This window comes from Nelumbo nucifera, chromosome 1, assembly GCF_055504915.1.
Source record: "Nelumbo nucifera cultivar China Antique chromosome 1, China Antique-T2T, whole genome shotgun sequence".
Classification (NCBI taxonomy): Eukaryota; Viridiplantae; Streptophyta; class Magnoliopsida; order Proteales; family Nelumbonaceae; genus Nelumbo; species Nelumbo nucifera.
Genome location: NC_142649.1, coordinates 203,281,151 through 203,301,336, shown reverse-complemented (window position 1 = coordinate 203,301,336; position 20,186 = coordinate 203,281,151). Strand labels below are relative to the sequence as shown.

The 20,186-nt window shown below is 40.2% G+C and overlaps 2 protein-coding genes across 5 annotated transcripts; both read left to right on the top strand.

Annotated features, from left to right (window-relative positions):
* LOC104589444 (ATP-dependent Clp protease proteolytic subunit-related protein 4, chloroplastic-like) lies at positions 1–15,865 on the top strand. Of its 2 annotated transcripts, XR_733949.3 has the most exons (8): positions 1–681; positions 2,413–2,616; positions 3,551–3,606; positions 14,208–14,334; positions 14,503–14,580; positions 15,020–15,133; positions 15,214–15,341; positions 15,563–15,865. XR_733949.3 is itself a non-coding variant. In XM_010247780.3 (7 exons), the coding sequence occupies exons 1-7, from the start codon at positions 418–420 to the stop codon at positions 15,283–15,285; spliced, it is 915 nt and encodes a 304-aa protein (XP_010246082.1). In that variant the 5' UTR covers positions 1–417; the 3' UTR covers positions 15,286–15,578. The 2 variants fall into 2 exon arrangements, 1 of the variants encoding a protein (XP_010246082.1); XM_010247780.3 differs by having other exon boundaries at positions 15,214–15,578.
* Positions 15,866–18,166: 2,301 nt separating this feature from the next.
* Positions 18,167–19,980, top strand: EXLB1 (expansin-like B1). 3 transcript variants are annotated; one of them, XM_010247781.3, is made up of 5 exons: positions 18,167–18,400; positions 18,469–18,575; positions 18,760–18,938; positions 19,069–19,201; positions 19,514–19,980. In XM_010247781.3, the coding sequence occupies exons 1-5, from the start codon at positions 18,265–18,267 to the stop codon at positions 19,709–19,711; spliced, it is 753 nt and encodes a 250-aa protein (XP_010246083.1). In that variant the 5' UTR covers positions 18,167–18,264; the 3' UTR covers positions 19,712–19,980. The 3 variants fall into 3 exon arrangements, with proteins under 3 accessions (XP_010246083.1, XP_010246084.1, XP_088752008.1); XM_010247782.3 differs by having other exon boundaries at positions 18,167–18,373; positions 19,514–19,859; XM_088895882.1 differs by having other exon boundaries at positions 18,195–18,268; positions 19,514–19,859.
* The last annotated feature ends 206 nt before the right edge of the window (positions 19,981–20,186 follow it).

Genomic DNA, 20,186 nt, shown 5'->3' with positions numbered 1-20,186 from the left:
GGAGATTCGGAGCCTTTGTGGTTTAGAAGGCAGCTGGCATTTAAATCGACCCTTCTGAATTAGTTTTAAAAAAAAAAAAATAAAACATGATATCAATACATCAAAAACCTGTATCAAATATTTAGAACTTGATTGTACATAACTGACGATCTATTAACAGGGACCAACTTGTACTACTTCACACTACAGGATACTAAAGTGGAATTTTCCTTTTCCATTTTCCAACTCAATTTTTGCTCGTCAGTCGGTGGCTGAGTGGTGTGGTTGCCCATCGACAAACAGTGAGAGAGGAGGAACACGAACAAACACAGCACACAGCTCGTGGCTTCTGCAGTTTCAAATCCTTCACTTTCTCCCCGCTTCTTCTTTCCTTTAACTGATGCTATAGCCTATAGCCATCTCTCTCTGTTGCTCTCAATGGAAGTTGCCACCGTGTCTTCACATTTCTTCCTTCACACTAGAATGGTGTCATCTCCTCATCCACGGAGTAGAAATTCAAAACGAACCCTAAATTGCTCAGGTGGGGTTTCTGTCAGATCTCTAACCAGCAATCTCGTTGTTCCCTTCGTCGGCGGGAGCGTTTCTGGAGATTTCTGTGGTCAGAAAATCCGTCCTGCATCGCTCAATCCATCCTTAACATTCTCCTCTGATTCTCGCAGAAAAAGAGGGGTGGTCACCATGGTAATTTGTTTAGCTTGTATTTACTATTTAGGGTTTAAAAGTTGTTTTGGTAAATTGGTCGTTGACATTAAAGTTAGAGGTAATTAGAAGTTGGAAACCATGAATTGCATTCCAGATGCTTGATTCAATTTCAACAAAGGTGAAACCGCAGTATGCTTTTTGAAAAGGCAAGTTTTCTGATGAATTAACAGCCCCTAATGAATGCAAGTTGACCTTTCGGGTAAAGTTAAACACATGTTGCGGAAAGATAGTCTCATCATGCGAGGTGTACTCTGGGACTCTCCTATAGAATTTCCTCCTAGTTTTTTTCCCTCCAATGTTCCTCATTTTGTGTCAAAGTTGTAGCCATAAGCTCTTCATGCTTTCTGCTTAATATATATATATTTTTTTTATGCTGATAAAAGAAGGCATTAGAAAATCCTGATGCATTAAAGTTAAGGGCAATGTTTATAGAACTGGACCGAGCATCAACCTGGAAAAGGGAGAGAGGTTCATGGGTCAGTGGTCAACTGGGTTCAAACCTGAGGTCGAACCATGATGATGCATGCCATAAAAAGGCATTTTTTTGGCAAAAAATAGTGGGGGAAAGGCAATGTGGGCCTTGAAAACATGTAGTCTCAAAAAGTTACCCAAAATAAAAAAATCATCCCAATCAGACAAACCGAGCACAAAGTTACGGCCTTTGGAAGTTCGCATTTACCTTTAAAAAAAATTAGAAAACCGGAACCAATTCACCAGTTTCCTTGTTGGACTGGCTGAGTTGACAGTTTTGACCGGTTTTGGGGGTATGACCAAACTGGCTAGGGCCCCGAGTCAGGGTTCAACTGGTCGGACCAGCTGGTCTGGTCTGTGGTATAGTTTTCTAACCATTGGCTAGGGGACTTGATTAAAAAAGAAAAAAAACTTTATCTGAAGGCATGGTTATCAAGGTGTGTTGGTGATTCTAGATGGAAGTGAAGCGCCTAGTCACCTAGCTGTCCTAAAAAAGGCTATTACCCAATTCTGGTTCTAGCTATCGCTTACCTGGGATCTTGGGAGGGGTGGACTCAATATGGACCTATCCGTCATCATGTTTAGCACAAAGTAGGTACCATCAAAATCATACCTACACTTTCATGCATGTTAATGTTAGTTTGAAAACCTTAAGTTCTAGGTCAGTTTCATAGTTTTGTATACCTCAACAAGCATATGAGTAGAAAAGAAGTAATATTATCAAAATGCCCTAAATTCTAGGTCAGTTTCATAGTTTTATATACCAAAACGCCCTGAGGCGTATGCCAGAGGCATTGACACCTCTGAGGCGTATGCCTCATGCGCTTTTTTCATGAGGCGTGCTAGAGGCGTACACCTCATGTGCCTCATGTACATCTTATATAAAAAGACGGAAAAAAAAAGAAAGAAAAAAAAGGAAAGGAAAGGAAAGGAAAAGAAAGGGAAGGGAAAGAAAAAGAAAGAGAAGAAAAAAGAGAAAAGGAAAGAAACGAAAAGGAAAGGGAAGGGAAGAAAAGATAAGGGGAAAGAAAGTGGTTTGCCCCCTGCCCCGTCAGCTGGGGGGCTTCGTCCCCCAGACCCCCCCCCACCCCTTTTTTGATGCAGCCCAATGAGTGTTATGCATCTTTATTCTTCTTAATATAAAAGAAATGAGATCCCCCTGGATTCTTCTTGTTTTCTGTTGCTTCACCAACCATTTTCTTGATCTTCTGTTTTTTTGTCTGCATATCTCGTTTACAGGTTATTCCTTTCTTGAGAGGAAGTGCATGGGAGCAGCCTCCTCCTGATTTAGCATCTTATCTGTATAAGAATCGAATTGTATACTTGGGCATGTCTCTTGTTCCTTCTGTCACAGAATTGATCCTAGCAGAATTTTTATACCTTCAGTATGAGGATGATCAGAAGCCAATTTACCTATACATGAACTCCACTGGGACAACCAAGGTAAATGCTATTCTTTATTTAAATCTTGGCAAAAGGAATTATCTTTAAAATTAGTTCAGTACTACCAAACAGGGCCTAAATTTATATGAGCTCTGAAGCATCATTTTATACACAGACAACACAACAAAAGGATGCCTAGGCTACTGGATGTTGGAATAATTATTTAAACATAAATGAAATGACTAGGCATATAGATGATGAATGCTTTTTTGGCTGCAGTAGGGCTTTCCTTCAGTTATTCTTACTGCATATGTAATGTTCTCACTTTCTATAGAAGTGCACGATCCTTTTCAAATGCATCACACCTCTGATATTTTTGTTTATTTATGTGGGGTAGTAAATTGCTTTTCTGATTTTTTTTAGTCTTTTAAGTATTCATATCATCAACAAATTATCATCATATGAGTTGTTGCTTTGGTGGGATTTTTCTCCCTATGCTTGTAAGAACAAGATCTGCCTCATCCTTTTTTTGGTAGTATTCAATTGTATTAAAAGTGAAATCCAAATACATCAGCCCATGTACAATGAGAGCCTGTACATGGGAATATACAAAGAAACACCTGAGAATTCAGTGAAAAAGAAGTCCAGCTTGCAAAAAAGATAAAATCTGGACACAATTGAAAGCCCTTCGTACACTTAACCAAGAACAGGGAAAGCCTATAATTTTGTTCTTAATTGAAGCTAAATCAGAACATTTGTTGTCTAAAATTCAACAGTTTCTTTCCTTCCAAAGAGCCCACAAGATCTGCCTCATCTTTACTGAAGCTTGTATTGATTTCCCCCATATATTGCTGCATATTTACTAGAGTCCTTTATTTTATAATTATTTTGCTCAATTTATTAGAAAAATGTTTCTTCCTCATGCATGCAGAATTTCTTAAGCTTATCAATGTAATACTTCTTTACCTTTGACAAATTCACCCTGTTTTTCTAGGGAGGGGAGAAGTTAGGTTATGAGACAGAGGCTTTTGCAATTTATGATGTCATGAGGTATTAACTCTTTACCTTTCTATCAGATTATGATTCTACATTTTGAGGCAATTTATTTAAGAGAAGCATGCAGTTAAGGCCCACATTATGCAGATACTTTTCTTGTGATTGTTTGACTTCATGCATTTAAGAGATTATTAATGATGACATGGTGATGCTGATGGATTGTCTTGTAAGGTCTAGGAAAAGATTTTAGAATGAACTTAAGGAGATAAAGTGCATCCTATGAGAGAATTGGATTTGATGGAGTGTAAACTTCAAAATGGGATAGTACCTGATCTTGGCTGTGAAATAAATTAATTCATTCCTCTTGGTGCAAAGCCTATAAAGTTTTTGGAACCCGGTGGTGGAGAAGTTCGAAAAGAAGTTGGTTGTGTGGAAGAGAAATTACCTTTCTCTGGGGAGTAGAATAACACTCATTAAGTCCACCTTAGCAAATCTCCTTGTATAGTACTTATCTATAGTTCGCATGCTCCAAGCCATTATTAAAAGATCAGAAAAACTTATGAGGGATTTTTTGTGGGAACCGGGGGAGGCAAAGAAAGATCATTTAATTAGATGGGAGATAGTGTGCAAAAGGAAGGAGTTGGGAGGTTTAGGTTTAGGGAGACTGAAAGAGAAGAACTCGGCACCCCTAGGAAAATTGCTTTGATGATTTATGTAGGAAACAGAGAAACTGTGGCATAAGGTGGTGGCTAGCATTCATGGGCTCTCAAAGAATGGTTGGGATGCTGGAATTTCTAGTAGGGCTTCCAGTGCTTCTCTCTGGAAATTCATTCACAAAGTTCTTCCACTCTTCCTTGCACACACCAGGTTTGATCTCAATTCAAGCAATAAAATTAAATTTTGGGAAGATCTATGGGTGGGTGAAGCTCCCCTAAAGGAGTCCTTTCCTTCTCTTTTTGCCCTGTCTCCATTCAAAGGCAAACCAGTTTCAGAGTTTTTGACCCCTTCACCTTCTCCCTCTAGTTTTGATTGGAATTTGGGTTTGTGTAGAAATGTGGGAAACTCAGAGTTGGACCTTGTTTCAAACCTTTTGCAAATTCTCGATGGGGTTTTCTTTACACTAGCAAAGGAGATGGTCGTTTCTGGACTCTAAACCCTTTTGAATCCTTTAGCTGTGCCTCCTTTCAGTCTTTGACTTCTTCCACTCCCCCTCCTTTGTCTTTCCCATTTAAAGAAATCTGGTGTCAACCTATTCCCCCCAAGATAGGTGCTTTTTGTTGGGAGGTCTTCCATGGTGCAATCAATATCTGTGATTTATTACAGAGAAAGAGACCAGGATGGTGAATCTCCCCAAATTGGTGCTACTTGTGTGAATCTAATGGTGAAACTGCTCATCATGTTCTCATCTCATGTCCTTTTGCTTGTTGTATTTGGTATTGGTTTTTCTCACTCTCTGGGTGCAGGTGGAACACTCTAGGAAGTCTGGACAGGTTGTTTGACCTTTGTATTTTCAAATGGCCAAAAAAGAGGGTGGGGGCAGCAGTCATATGGGCCATTTGGGAGGAAAGAAACCTGAGAATTTTTGAGGAAAAGAAAAGGAGGAAGATGTTATAGAAGTGGTTAGTAAGGGTGGCACACTGGGTTAAGGCTTTAAGTCTGTTTTCAGACTTTAGTGATGATGTAACAGAAACTGGAAGATAATAGCAGCTTCATCTCGTTCAAGAGGAAACTGATAAAATCATGGGATCCACCGGTGAATGGCTTCCTTAAACTAAATTTTGATGGAAGCAGCTTGGGTAATCCGGGCCCCTCCGGAATAGGAGGGGTGATAAGAGATGATAGTGGAGCAATTTTGGGACTATATTCCAGCCCTCTCAGCCCAGGGGACTCCATAACGGCAGAGTGGAATACTATGGCATTTGGGATACAAAAAGCTGTTGAAAATAGGAGTCAATAAATTGATAGTAGGAGATTCAAAAGTAGTCATCAGTTGGCTGAAACAGTCTGAAAAAGCCCCATGGTACTTTCAGAATGAGATCAAAAAGGTCAGAAGATTGTTAAGTAATAGGCAGGTGGAATTTCAGTGGGTGCCAAGGTCGGACAATAATATTGCAGATCAACTAGCAAAGAAAGGGGTTAACAGGGCACTGTTTTTGGGTTCAGTTGTAATGCTTAAGTCATGCTTACTGTTGTGCTATCTTGTAATGCCTTTCTTTGTAATGGGGTAGCCGAGGCTGCCCAATCTTTTCTTCTATTAATAAAATCTATTCTTGGTACTGATAAAAAAATAAATTAATTCATTCCTAAGCTTAACACCTGAGAATGGCGAATTGCCTTCCAAACACTTTTATGATTTTATCATCTATAGACATAATTTCCCTGTTACACAGATTAATGCAACAACTTGGGCCATTTATGTAGGATCACCTGCTCTAATACTGTAGAGAACATTGATGTGGGCCCCACAGCTGTGGTACCACTCTGTCCGTAGGGTAGAATGTATCTAGTCACAGCTGTGGTTATTTTGTTGTTCTGTTTTTTCTAGTTTCAGTTTTATATTGGTTGTTATTTGTTAGTAGTTATGATGTAAACACCAAGGGTAGATATGTCCTTTCATGTAACTAGCATAACCTATATATATTAACTTAAAGTGGCGGCAGTAGAATATTGACATTCTGTTCTTCTCCTCAAAATTTGTGTTCTATTGCTCTTCCATCTCTCTTTCTTCTACATCTTCTTCACTTTCTCTTCTCATCGAACCTAAAATCTCTTAGTGATCAAGACTGAATAGCAGTCTTGAAAACCTACATGGTATCAGAGCCAAGTTAGGGTTTTTCATGTGAGTCTAATACCAGCCGACCACATGAGAATCTCCTAGGACTGAAAGCTGAAAAGGAGGAGTTCGCAGACTGATTCTTGGAGAACGCCAGAGGTACTAGCAGCTGCTGGAAACTTGCTAGGGTTGCAGAGTGTTGGTGGTCAGGAAGGATCAGAGAAGACTAGGGTTCAGGTAACCCTAGAAGGCAGCGAACTATTTTTTCCTTGTAAGTTGTTACTTTTTAATAGAAGTTCTTTCAGAGAAGATAGGTTGGACCTATCTGGAGTGGAAGGCCGAACCATTCTAGCCCTTTCCTTCTTCAATTTCCTAGGGTTTTACATCAAACCCTGGACCGAACTGTGTTTCTCTCTACTCTAGGGTTTGAAAGTGATCTGCGGCAAGCCCTAGTGGTTGACTGAACTCTGTGATCTATCTAGAGCTACTCTTAAGTTGATTGGTAGGTCCGATCAGATTCTAGGGTTTCTTATTAACCCTACTGCAAGCTCATCTATACAGTTTGGACTGTGCGACTGAATTGCTTCCTTTCAGGATTGATTAAAACCCTAACTTTCCCTAGCATATCAGTTTTGTTTTAAAGCTGTTCTCAGAGTTCTAAGGGGGTTAGAGATCTACGGACAGCTACTGCTGTGTTGGCTAGTTGGTTTCAGATCAGAATTACTTCGGTTTTGTGCACATACACTGAGAATACAGATCAGGCCTATACTGTTTTGATTGTGATTGGTGATTCAAGTACTGTTTTGAGACTTGACAGAAATGGAGTCTAAAATTCAGGCAGAAGGCAGTCTTGGGAACATCAGTTATGGTGGTATTTCTGAGATGGGTGGTCAGATTACGATCGTAAAGTTTGATGGATCAAACTATTTGGAATGGGCCCAATCAGCCATGATGGCTATTGGTGGAAGAGGTAAATTAGGGTACCTCCTTGGAGATATGAAAAAACCTTCCAAGGGAGACCCGACATATACCAAGTGGATGCAAGAAAACTACTTGGTTATGACATGGCTGTGTAATTCTATGCAGCCTCATATTAGCCGGAATTATTTGTGGGCAAAGACAGCTAAGGAGATATGGGATGTTATGAAAGAAACTTACTCCCAACCCCTTAATGTTGCCAGAGCATATGAATTGAAATGTGAAGTGAATACCCTTAAATAAGGAGAGAAACCGGTATTGGTCTACTTCTCTACCTTGAAGTCCCTGTGGCATGAGATTGATCACTTAGAGACTCTTGAGTGGGAGTGTCCCAAAGATGCTCATACCCATTGAAAGCACATCGAGACAGAGTGTTTGAGTTCTTGGCGGGACTGAACTCAGAATATGATATTGTGAGGCAGCAGATTTTGACTAGAGATAGTGTGACTCTCTCTCAGGCTTACTCTTTTGTACACAGTGAAGAAACCAGAAGGAAGGTTATGATGCAACCCATATCAGCCTTTGTAGCGGCTACACCCAAATCAGGGGGTGATTCAGAGAAGGACAGGAGGAAGGAAGACAAGAAGGGTGTAGTATGTGAACATTGTAAGAAACCCAAACATACAAAAGAGACATGTTGGAAACTGCATCCCCACTTGGTTCCTGCGAAGTTAAGAAACAAGAAGGGCACTGCTCATGTAGCCATGAACACTGATTCAACATCCTCATTTGGAACAAAAGGAACATCTTTGGAGACCTTAGCTGCAGTTTGGGCTGCACTAATACAGCTAGAAAAGGAGGTTTGAAATTCAGCTTAGCCACCGCAGCCTCCATCAGCCCCTGTCACATCTGCCTTCGCCCATTCAGGTACTCGAGCTTCAGCCTATCATGCCTCAGCTCCAGGTACTACTGAACCTTGTTGGGTAATAGACTCGGGTGCATCTGATCACATGACTAGCTTGCCTTCACTGTTTACTACTTACCATTTGTCTTCTGGTAGAGATAAGGTATCTATTGCTGATGGCTCCCTGGTTCCTATTTCTGGGAAGGGTGACATCAAGCTTTCAGATACTATCTCCCTATCATCTATTTTGCATGTGCCTAAGCTTGATACTAACCTTCTTTCAGTCAGTAGTATTACCAAGCATATGAACTGCTCAATAACCTTCTTCCCTGACCGATGTGTTTTTCAGGACTTGGAGACGCAGAAGGTGATTGGGACTGGCCGTGAGAAGAATGGGATCTATCTGCTCAGGGAGCGGTTTCGTCAGGGAGAGTCAGTAGAGAAGTTGTCTTTTGTTTCTAAGAGTGTGAGTCCGGTTATGCCAAAGCATAACCGATTAGGTCATTTGTCTTTTCGATCTTTACAGAGTCTGTTTCCTACTTTATTTGAGTCTATTGAGTTGTCTCAGCTACAGTGTGAAAGTTGTGAGTTTGCTAAGCATTGTAGAAAGCCTTATTTATTGAGTAATAAAAGGAGTGATAATTCTTTTGATATTGTGCATACTGACATTTGGGGGCCTTATCATATCCCTTCCATGGGTGGGTACAGATATTTTTTGTTATTTGTTGATGACCATACCCGCTTTTCTTGGGTTTATCTCATGCGTTCACGAGATGAGGTACCTTCCCTGACCCAAAATTTTCACCAAATGATCCTAACCCAGTTTGATGCCAAGATCAACGTTCTCCGATCTGATAACGCAAAGGAATACTTTGCTAAATCATTGACATCTTATCTTCTTCATCATGGGGTTATCCATCAGAGCTCTTGCCCTCATACACCTCAGCAGAATGGAGTTGCCGAGAGGAAGAATAGGCACATTTTGGAAGTGGCTAGAAGCCTCATGTTTACTTCCAATGTCCCTATTCGCTTCTGGGGGGACGCTATCCTCACGGCGGTATACCTTATTAATCGGGTCCCTTCCAGGGTCCTTGATATGCGATCTCCTTTTTCGCTTCTACACCCACGTGAGGACTTGTTTTCTATTCCCCTTAAGACATTCGGTTGCACTTGCTTTGTTCAGCTTCTGGGACCCCATCCTTCCAAGTTCGAACCCAAAGCCTCCAAATGCATCTTCCTTGGTTATGCACAAACTCAAAAGGGTTATTGCTGTTATAATCCTGTCTCCGGGAGGAAGTTTGTCTCCATGGATGTCACTTTCTTTGAGGGGACGCCCTATTATCCTCGGGTTGCCCCTCAAGGGGAGAGTATTGAGAGTGGGGGTTTGAGTTCTTGTTTTCAGGGGGAGAGCAGTGAGAGTGGGGCAGTTCCTTTACCTATTCCATTGGGTGATGAGAACTGCAATGGTGAGGGTGGTCAGAGGGATCAGGAGTTGAGGGTTTATCCCAGGCGGTGCAGGCAGGTTGATCCTGATCATCAGCAGTCCAGACCAGCTCCAATCTCATCTGCAGCTCCATGTCCAGATACTTCAGTCCCAGAGCCCACAGAGACTTCCCCTATAGATGATCTTGACCTTCCAATTGCAGTCCGTAAAAGGAAACGACATTGTACCACATCCACAGCCCACTGTATTTCCCATTTTTTATCCTATGATCACCTATCTCCTACCTACAAGTCCTACCTTAGCTCCATTTCCAATGTCCCTATTCCAAGAACAGTGCAAGAAGCCCTATCCGTCCTTGAATGGAAAGATGCAATGCAAGTTGAGATGGATGCTCTGTTGAAGAACAACACTTGGGAGGTAGTTGATTTGCCAAAAGGAAATAAACCAGTTGGATGCAGATGGGTATTTACGGTGAAGCATCATGCAAATGGATCTATTGAGAGGTATAAAGCTCGGTTAGTTGCAAGAGGGTTTAGACAGACTTATGGCATAGATTACTTGGAGACATTTGCACCGGTAGCCAAGATGACTACTATTCGAGTTCTCTTGTCCCTTGCAGCAAGCCACACTTGGCCTTTATACCAAATGGACGTGAAAAATGCCTTTCTGAATGGAGATCTGCAGGAAGAAGTTTACATGCGTTTGCCACCTGGCTTCTATGATGTAGAAGTAGGTAAGAAGGTCTGCCGGCTCAACAAGGCTTTGTATGGTTTGAAACAGTCACCTAGGGCTTGGTTCGATAGATTCAGACTAAAACTTGTGAAGTTTGGATATGTATAGGCCCAGTCAGATCACACCCTATTCATCAAGAGGGTGGAGTCCTCTTTGACACTGTTGGCGGTATATGTTGATAATATTGTGGTCACAGGGAATGATAGCCATGAGATTGAGTCTCTTAAACAACTTCTTCACCAAGAATTTGAGGTGAAGGACCTTGGTGTACTCCGGTATTTCTTGGGTATTGAGGTTGCTAGATCCAAATAGGGGATCTTTATATCTCAGAGGAAATATGTCCTAGACCTGTTGGCAGAAACTGGAAAGTTAGGTGTCAAGCCTGCAGATACACCAATTGAACAGAATCACAAGATTAGTGCCGAGAGTGGGGAGCTTCTTGAAGACAAAGTTATGTTCCAGCAACTGGTAGGAAAGCTCCTATATCTCTGCCTCACTCAGCCAGATATTACTTATGTTGTTAGTGTTGTCAGCCAGTACATGCATTCTCCTAGAACCACACATCTTCTTGCGGCAGAAAGAATCTTAGCCTACTTGAAGAGATGCCCAGGTAGGAGTATACTTTTCAAGAACAACAATCACATGAAGGTGGAGGTTTATACTGATGCAGATTGGGCTGGGAGTGTTGATGATAGAAGGTCTACCTCGGGATATTGTGCCCTTGTGGGAGGAAACCTTGTCTCCTGGAGAAGTAAGAAACAAAGTGTGGTCTCCCGGTCAAGTGCTGAAGCAGAATACAGGTCCATGGCCAATGGAGTGGCTGAAATCCTATGGCTAAGATCTCTACTTGAGGAGTTGGGTATTGAGTATGAGAAGCCCCTGATGCTGTACTGTGATAATCAAGCCGCCATTAATATAGCACATAATCCGGTACAGCATGACAGAACCAAACACATTGAAGTTGACCGTCATTTTGTGCGAGAGAGGGTCTCATCTCAAGAAGTATGCCTCCCTTACATCACATCCAGTATGCAACTAGCCGACATTCTTACTAAAGCCATATCAAGAAAGAAGCTAGAGGCGGATCTATCCAAGTTGGGAATGATGAACATATACTCCCAACTTGAGGGGGAGTGTAGAGAACATTGATGTGGGCCCCACAGCTGTGGTACCACTCTGTCCGTAGGGTAGAATGTATCTAGTCACAGCTGTGGTTATTTTGTTGTCCTATTATTTCTAGTTTCAGTTTTATATTGGTTGTTATTTGTTAGTAGTTATGATGTAAACACCAAGGGCAGATATGTCCTTTCATGTAACTAGCATAACCTATATATATTAACTTAAAGTGGCGGCGGCAGAATATTGACATTCTGTTCTTCTCCTCAAAATTTGTGTTCTATTGCTCTTCCATCTCTCTTTCTTCTACATCTTCTTCACTTTCTCTTCTCATCGAACCTAAAATCTCTTAGTGATCAAGACTGAATAGCAGTCTTGAAAACCTACAAATACCTTATGTAGGACCCATATGTCTGATATATTTATGTATGATCACATACTTTTTTGCCAATTAAAGTAGGGCTGAATAGGGTAAGAATCGTAAGATGCTCTAAAGTGCTTTTGCCATGTTGCAAGGTGTTGTGCATGACTCTTCAGATTTTGTAAAGAATGTTTTTCGTAAAAGACTAATTATAAGTTAATTGTAATATTTGTGAGTTATTTTACGTACTGTTGTGTATGAGCATTATGTTATTTTTCACTTTTATTTTACTTGATTCTATTGTATGTGTTACTCTGTCACATGGGCTTGTCAGCTAAATAGGAGGCCATGTTGCCTTGTGGTCAATTTTGTCTTTAACTGCCTTGCTCCCAGAACCCGCTATATCTGAAGAACATTACAAGGATGTGGAATGTAGTTTTTTGTTTTTTAATTCAAGAATATGGTTTTCCATGACAAGTCTTTGTAACTCTGTATATATGCTCAGATTCCTTACATTCTGATAGAAACTTACCTTCTCCTGATTATAGGCACAAGTTCTGATGCACCAGGGGAAAACATACAAGGCCAATTCCTTGACAAATCACTCCTGTCTCAAATTCAACCCAAACGAAAATTACCTTCTTTCTAGATTTTGCAAACTAAAAAGGCTATTACCTAATGTTGGTCTAGACTGGATATGGTCTTAACTTTTGGCAGTTTTTTCACAAAGTGGCTGCTCTCAGACTTGAACCTGCATTCTCATGTTTGCGAGCCCAAGATTTTGCAAACTACCTGCCAATCAATAATGATCCTTTGAAACATTTCTGGTGATATTTTGATGATTTATAGGGTAAACATCCTTATCTAGACCATGCAATTTTTGTGCAGGGGGCATTGGCATTTTACATATTTCAATGATTGGTAAAATCATTATCCTTATCCATAACAAAAAAGGCATACGGTATCTATCAAAAAAAAACAAAAAAGGCATACAATATCTATTTCTTTTTATCAATTACACTAGCTTCATTAAATTAAAAGAAAAGAGGGAATATGGATTCAAGAGGGGAGATAAAATATCTTAGCTCCCTGAAAACAGAAAACAAAGGGAGTGCAAAGAGAAAAAGATTAAAAACTAGCCCAAAAAACAGACTCCCTATTCACTCCTTGCTTGGCCAACCCATCCGCAAATGAGTTGGCACTCCTCTTCACCCAGTTGTACTGAATCTCAATGTCCCTACCCAGCCATAAGAACTGTTTTTTTTCATTGTTAAAATTCCACAAACCACTGTCCTCTGTCTTCAACCAACTAACCACCACCTTCGAATCACCTTCCAGGATCAAACGACTGATATTTAATTCCTTTGCTCTTCGAATTCCTTCAAGCGCTGCAAGGATCTCAGCCCTAAGAGAGTCACCTCCAATAGGGCCAGAGAATAAAGCAATAACAATCCCTTCCTCATTCTTGAAGACTCCTCCAATCCCAGAGGGCCCTGGATTCCTTACACTGCTGCCATCAAAATTCAGCTTTATAAAGCCCGAGGGGGGAGGGGACCAAAACAAACAAAGAGTCCTCTTGCATCTAACATTGGAAGCAATCTCTTTCCAGTTTCTTAGCAAGTCATCCACAGGAAAATCTGAAAACAACTCCAAAGATTTTAGCCAGTGGACAGCCCTTAAAATGATTCGATCTAACAATTCTTCCAATGTTCTTTCCTTGTCGGAAAAAATGCGTGAGTTTCTTTCTTCCCACAATGACCAGCATACCGCTGCCCTAATACACCTCCATATAGTCTTCCCTTGCTTCCTAGGCCAACTGAAAAAAGAAGAAGAAAACAAACATTGGATAGTCTCCGGAGGATACCAAGAACACTCAAAACGGGAGAAAACCCATTCCCAAACAGTTTTAGCCAGATTCCCCATCAGCTTTACAAAGAGCACATCTATTAGGAAGTAGACAATAGTTGGGTCTCTTTCTCTGAAGTAAGTCTAAAGTATTGATTCTTTCCAGGAAAATTTCCCAACAAAAAAACCAACCCGAGGAGGAATAGGCCTGCTCCAAATTTCCTTAACCGGAAAGGCATACAGTATCTATCCAAAAAAAAAACAAAAACAAAAAAGGCGTACAGATTATCACAAGACTGAGTTATACTAGGAGCTTCTTATCAGCAAACTCTAAGCCCTAAGGCCTAGCTGAGGATTTCTTTTTATATGTAGATCACTAATAAACACTAGTGTTTTGCTTTTTTGTTGTGAAGAGTAACTTGGTAGGAAAACCCTGTTGGAGTTTTAGAGGATTCATTTTTCTTAACCCCCAAAATGGACGAGTGGTCATCATTATTATCATTTTGGAAGATTAATTTGTTGACTTTTGTGTCAATGAAACTGGCCTTTTCTTCCATTCCAGGTATGTCAAACCACCCATCTTTACACTTTGTGTTGGTAATGCTTGGGGAGAGGCAGCTTTGCTTTTGGCTGCTGGAGCTAAAGGAAACCGCTCTGCTTTGCCCTCATCTACAATCATGATAAAGCAGGTATCTCTTCTCAACTAATAGACACTAGCATGCTATTTCGATGAGTCTACTGTTGTGTTACCTGGCAGCATTCCATTTTGACTGTACATTTTTCTTATCTGATTGATCCATGTAAGTGGATTGGTTATTAACATGAAAATCATCGATTTTTCTTCCACCAATCTGCAGCCAATTGCAAGATTTCAAGGTCAAGCAACAGATATCGACCTTGCAAGAAAAGAAGTAAAGAATGTGAAGAAAGAATTGGTAAGATTTCAGCATTAGTCCAATTTAAGTTATATAATTCTTCTATTTATGGTATGAACTACTTGTTCTTATTAGTCAATAATCATATGTATAGCCAAGTTTAACGCTATTTTGTAAGATTTGGCCTTGGTTCATATTTTCTATTGGGAAAAGGAAAATGGGTTCATTTGTCTTGTAATACTCCATTTACCCATTTAAAGGTTAAGGATTTCCTTACAACAAAATAGTAAAAATTATTTTTCACCATGTCTTTTGTACAATACTTTTCCAGTTGAAACTGCATGAAGCAGAGCTGATATAATTTTATTAAGTATTCTTCTTTTAGCCTGTGATCCAACTTAAAAAAAATCTAATTATATAATCATTATAGTTGACACTGTTAGAAATCTTAAGAGTGGGTCTAATATAACATTAGCCCTTTTTTTTTGTGAATTGAAAGGTTAATCTCTATGCAAGACATATAGGGAAATCCCCAGAAAAAATTGAGGAGGATATCAGGCGTCCAAAATATTTCAGCCCTAGTGAAGCGGTTGAGTATGGCATCATTGATAAGGTATTCTGTAAGGATATAGAATGGTTTTCTGTTTGTTGTATTGCCACATCAGCATATCCTAAGACCTTACTTCTCTGTAGGTACTGTACAATGAAAGAGCAGGTGAAGATCATGGGGTTGTTTCCGACCTGAAAAAAGCACAACTTATATAGGAAAAGTGGTTATTTATGTAAAAGCACAACTTATTGCATAAAAATTAAGTATTGAGGTAACACTGGTTATTTATTTGTAGTTTTGGATCTTAATCTGATTTGTTAAGTGATTTGGAAGAACTGCATTCATGTATGATAAATTATAGCTTTTTTAACTTCTCAATCAGCACTGTGCGTCATGACTGAAATTATGTCAAAAATTGTCTCCAGCTTTTATTGGAACTCCTTTTCTCAAGGTTCTATAACATTAATACTGTTTGAATGGTTTTGATGGCAGGTCGCATTACTGTAAACTATCTGGGTTATGTACTTGGGACCACATGATCTCAACAACCAGTTTCAAATTATTATACTCACAAATGATTTATGTAGTGGTCTTCATTATCTGCCATGGTTTTTTTTTTGTTTGTTTCTGGGCCTTTAATGAACTTTCTATTCTTAGGTCAGTCATTTTGTTCCCCAATTTCTTCACCTGTAATGACATCAAATGCTGTCCTCAACTAACCCATTTGATTATGGCGATGGCCTGTTGGTTCTGGAAAAGAAAAGGACATCATCATCTTCATGATGATTTTTCTTATCCAATTAGTTATTGAAAACAATGCTGCTGCTTTCGTGAAACCTATACTCTATGCACCTCAACATCCCTAACAAATTGGTCCAAGTGACATTTGGAAAGGTTTTGAAGTGGTTGCTTTGACTAATTGATATTGTTGCTTTACACTTGGGTTGAGATTGATGGACTGCCAGCGGAATTGTTTGGAGTTGGATCATTCATCATTCAATTCCATTTCTTGCTTGATATCATCATTTTCTCCTCACTCCCACTGAACTTTCCGCTCCGCCCCTCTTTCTCTTCCCCGAACCTTAAAAATGTAGGAAGAAGGCGTGAAGCTTTGAAAAATATGGACTATACATACGCCTGCTTGAAAGTTGAATAATTTGTCCCAAGTGGTATGACCCATTTGAAAGAGCGAGCTTATTTGCTCAGTCCCATAAGAAGGATCCTCACTTTTCTTAGTTTTGAAGATAGGGCTTTATGATTATGATACATGGGATGCTCAATGACAATGTGGTGGAACTGGATCCCATTCCCAGCCCTTTACTATTGACGTTTGTTACCCAACCCAAGGATCAAAGTATCAACATCGGCCCGTATCGGCCGATACGTATCATTTTGGGAGTTTCCTGATACGCCCCTACAGAGAGTGTATCGGGGTTCTGACCGGTTCAGGGGGTGGAGCCTTAAATTGACTTCCTGAATCGGTTTAAAAAAAGTAAAAAAACACTATCAATTTAGTCCGAAACGCCCCTACCGGTGTATCGGACGTATCGGTATTTTGAACCTTGACCCAACCCCATCGTCCATAGCTTTGCTGCTCTATTTATGACGCCCATCCAAAGCAATTCAAGCAGTTTTGTTGAGTCATGGCCCTGATGTGATGATCCATAGGACCCCTGGGAAGCCAGCATGTACGACTCTGATTACTCGTTCACATAGTCTTCAAGTTTTATTTTCGATGGATTATCACCCCCCGACAAGTTTGAAACCTTGCACCAGTGACCAGACTGAACTGGATATGGATGTTAGAACTATGTTGCCCAAACATGACCATCCATGGAGCATCCTTCCAACTTGTACAGTTGTACTAAATTACCAGAGTGATGAACAGGAATGGGTGTCCAATTGAAGAAACTAAAGCGTTTTGGTAGAAAACATTTAGATAATTTGCAAGTTGTGTACTAAAGAATTCTGAAGAAGATAAACAATGGAAGCATATACACATCTATATGCACTTTCCATCTCAAAATACCTAGAGAAATTGCCCCGAATGTGGAGATTACTCTTAGACTATGATAGTTTAAGTTATGTTCTAACTTCTAACCAATCTCTTAGTGCCTTCCAGAAGTTCATCGCTGGGGATCATCTTCATCTACACATGATTCATAAAGTGGTGGTCCAACCTCCGGCAATGAGACTATTAATGTGTTACAGAGTCCAGTGTCCCAGACCATTCTATGGGTCTCGAATCGAAACCTCAGACACAAGTTTTTACCTTGCGTGGGTGCTTGGAACTTTTGTAGGAAATTTGTTCCTAGTTCAAAGTTCAAACAAACGATATCTGATCACAACTGCACTCACTGGACAATTAATTTACCATATATAGATCTTTGATCTGTTAGGGAACCCACCAAGTGATCGGTCAGGATCACTGGTCACCAACCCAGCTGTGTGTGACCACTCTCTGAAGTCTGATCTTTTCGCTCTATTTGTATCTTTTTTCAATTTCAATGAAAAGGTGCCGCCATTTGCCAAGTGTTAAAAGGTCTGATATGGAATATATGGTAGTGGAATCTTCTGGTTGTGAGTGCTTTTTCTCCTAATTCCTAGAGTCCTTATCCATCCATCGTCTTGAGACAAATGGAGGGAAGGTGACGGAGGATAAGAATGTGAGACCCTAATGACTAGGTTTAAGCTTGGTGAGCTACCACCAAACCCCTTGTTGAGTTCATCCAGTTGTAATCAGCCCATAGCTTTGAGCCTTGACCCAGAAGGTGGTTATAAAAATGAACCATTAAACCATAAAAAAAAAATAAGAAAGAGGAAGAATGTTTAAACTAATATGTGTTGATGTATGATGTGTAATCTTTAAAAGATGAAAAGTGAAAGTGAGGGAGAAAAGTTAGGCAAGGCAGCTTAATCCTTGTCTATATTGTTCTTTGTTTGTAATGGCATTAATGAGTCAATTACGGTGTCTCCTTGTACACATCTTTAGTAGAAAGCCCTTGGACTCCTCCTTGTGGAGTGGAATAAACCCAGAAAAAGGTGGTAAAACTGATTCCCAGTCTCCTCCCCTCAACTATAAATATGGGTTTGTTCTCTTCATCCCTCCATCAAACCACATTTTTAGTTTTTAGAGCTTATTGTCCTTCCATCACCTTTGCTAGAGATTTTGGTGATAAAAGTCCCAAGACAATATGGGTGTGGCACTTAGAATCTCTTTTCTTTTTCTTTCTGTTATGGTCCTTTTGCCTGCTCTCTGTGTCTGCCAGGGCACCTTTACATGCTCCAGGGCGACATATTATGGTAGCCCTGATTGCTTAGGAACTCCAAGTACTCTCTCTCTCTCTCTCTCTCTCTCTCTTAAAGGTTAGAGAAGCTAATGGTTTAAACTGAAACAGGGGGAGCATGTGGGTTTGGTGAATTTGGAAGAATCGTTAATGGTGGAGATGTGGGGGCAGTTCATAGGTTGTACAAGAACGGCACAGGATGTGGCGCATGCTACCAGGTTAATTAATTAACACTCTACGTACTAGCTAGTACTTTGAGCATGGGAAGCAATTAAACAAAGTAGTGAAAAACTGAAAACTTGGGTTGTCTGTTTGAGATTCAGGAGTAGTGATAATAAGTAGTTAATTTGTTGTTATACCCATGATGATTCCTAATGGTTAATGTTATGATGCACAACTCAGGTGAGATGCAAGAGACCAGAGCTCTGCACAGACGACGGGGTGAACATCGTGGTAACAGACCATGGCGAAGGCGACTACACAGACTTCATCCTCAGCCCCCGTGCCTTCACCAAGCTGGCTCGCCCCAGCAGAGCCTACGATTTGATGGCTTATGGTGTGGTGGACATAGAGTTCAGAAGGTGCTCATCATCAGTACAGGAGAATTAAAAGACATAAGACTTAACAATATTCCATCTATTCAATTGTTCCTAGTTTAAGCCTTAATGCTGATCAGTGATCACTACTGACTTAAGCGTTGCATGCATGCAGGATATCTTGCCAATATCCAGGGTACAACCTCATGATTAAGGTCCATGAGCACAGCAGGTACCCCTACTACTTGGCCATAGTTATCATATACCAATCTGGCCAAAAGGACATTACAGCCGTTGATGTGTGGCAGGTATGTAATATATTTAGATGATCAGAGACAATACTAATTCTCAGTGTTTTTGGCCTGAGAACTGTCTAGGCAACCGATTTCATTTCACCCTTAATTTGATCTTTGGCCAAAATTCGTTGATTTGGCCAATGACCTACTGTGTTAAAATTATCAACCCGTTTAATGATTTTTGACTGTTTTTTTATTTTATAAGTTAAACTGATCATCTGTTCGAACCAGACAATCAAAACTGTCAACCCAAAAATAGTGGCCAAAACAGTTCTGATTCCGAATAGGTTTTTAAACATTGTTGTTGTCTGGGTATGCATGCAGGAGGAGTACAAGGAATGGAGGTGCATGCGCAACGCCTATGGTGCAGTCTGGGACATGGCCAACCCTCCCAAGGATGCTGTCAGCCTGAGGCTCCAAATCAGTGGCGATGACGGACAAAAGTGGGTACAGCTGAATAGCGTGATCCCTACTGACTGGAAGGCAGGAGTTGCCTATGACTCAGCCATTCAGCTCGATTGATGTAGCTAGGCTAGGGCTTTTAGTGCTTAGAACTGGAGTATCTATATATTAAATATAGTGCCTACTTTATCATGGATTGATTTCTTGTTAATAATTAATTAATTGTGATCAGTTTGGTACGCTCGCGTGCTCTTTTAGCCTTGCTCTCAATACAGTTGGGAGATTGTGTACTTTGATAGTGACATAGCAAATGAATTAAAAAGTTTTCACTTTTGATTTATGTATGAATATGTGAAGTTTGTCACTTTGGATTAAGACACCAATTACGGTTTAAATGGATGAGATTGACACATAGAGAATCAACAGAGATGGAATCAAATCGATTTCCAAAATCCCTTTTTGGATATTCCTTAATGTCCCAACTACTCATGGAATGTGAGAAGCTCTAAAAGAAGTTAAGGGTCTTATTTGATTCATAGTTAGAATCAGAATCGGAATTGGAATGGTTTATTTCTATAGTTTGTTTGGTTCAAAC

Excerpts from the sequence above, each read along its gene's own strand:
- LOC104589444 (XM_010247780.3), top strand. The coding sequence starts at position 418 with ATGGAAGTTGCCACCGTGTCTTCACATTTCTTCCTTCACACTAGAATG. Across the intron at positions 682-2,412 it reads AAAGAGGGGTGGTCACCATG|GTTATTCCTTTCTTGAGAGG; the intron begins GTAATTTGTTTA and ends TCTCGTTTACAG. Across the intron at positions 14,335-14,502 it reads CTACAATCATGATAAAGCAG|CCAATTGCAAGATTTCAAGG; the intron begins GTATCTCTTCTC and ends ACCAATCTGCAG.
- EXLB1 (XM_010247781.3), top strand. The coding sequence starts at position 18,265 with ATGGGTGTGGCACTTAGAATCTCTTTTCTTTTTCTTTCTGTTATGGTC. Across the intron at positions 18,401-18,468 it reads TGATTGCTTAGGAACTCCAA|GGGGAGCATGTGGGTTTGGT; the intron begins GTACTCTCTCTC and ends AAACTGAAACAG. Across the intron at positions 18,939-19,068 it reads GTGGACATAGAGTTCAGAAG|GATATCTTGCCAATATCCAG; the intron begins GTGCTCATCATC and ends GCATGCATGCAG.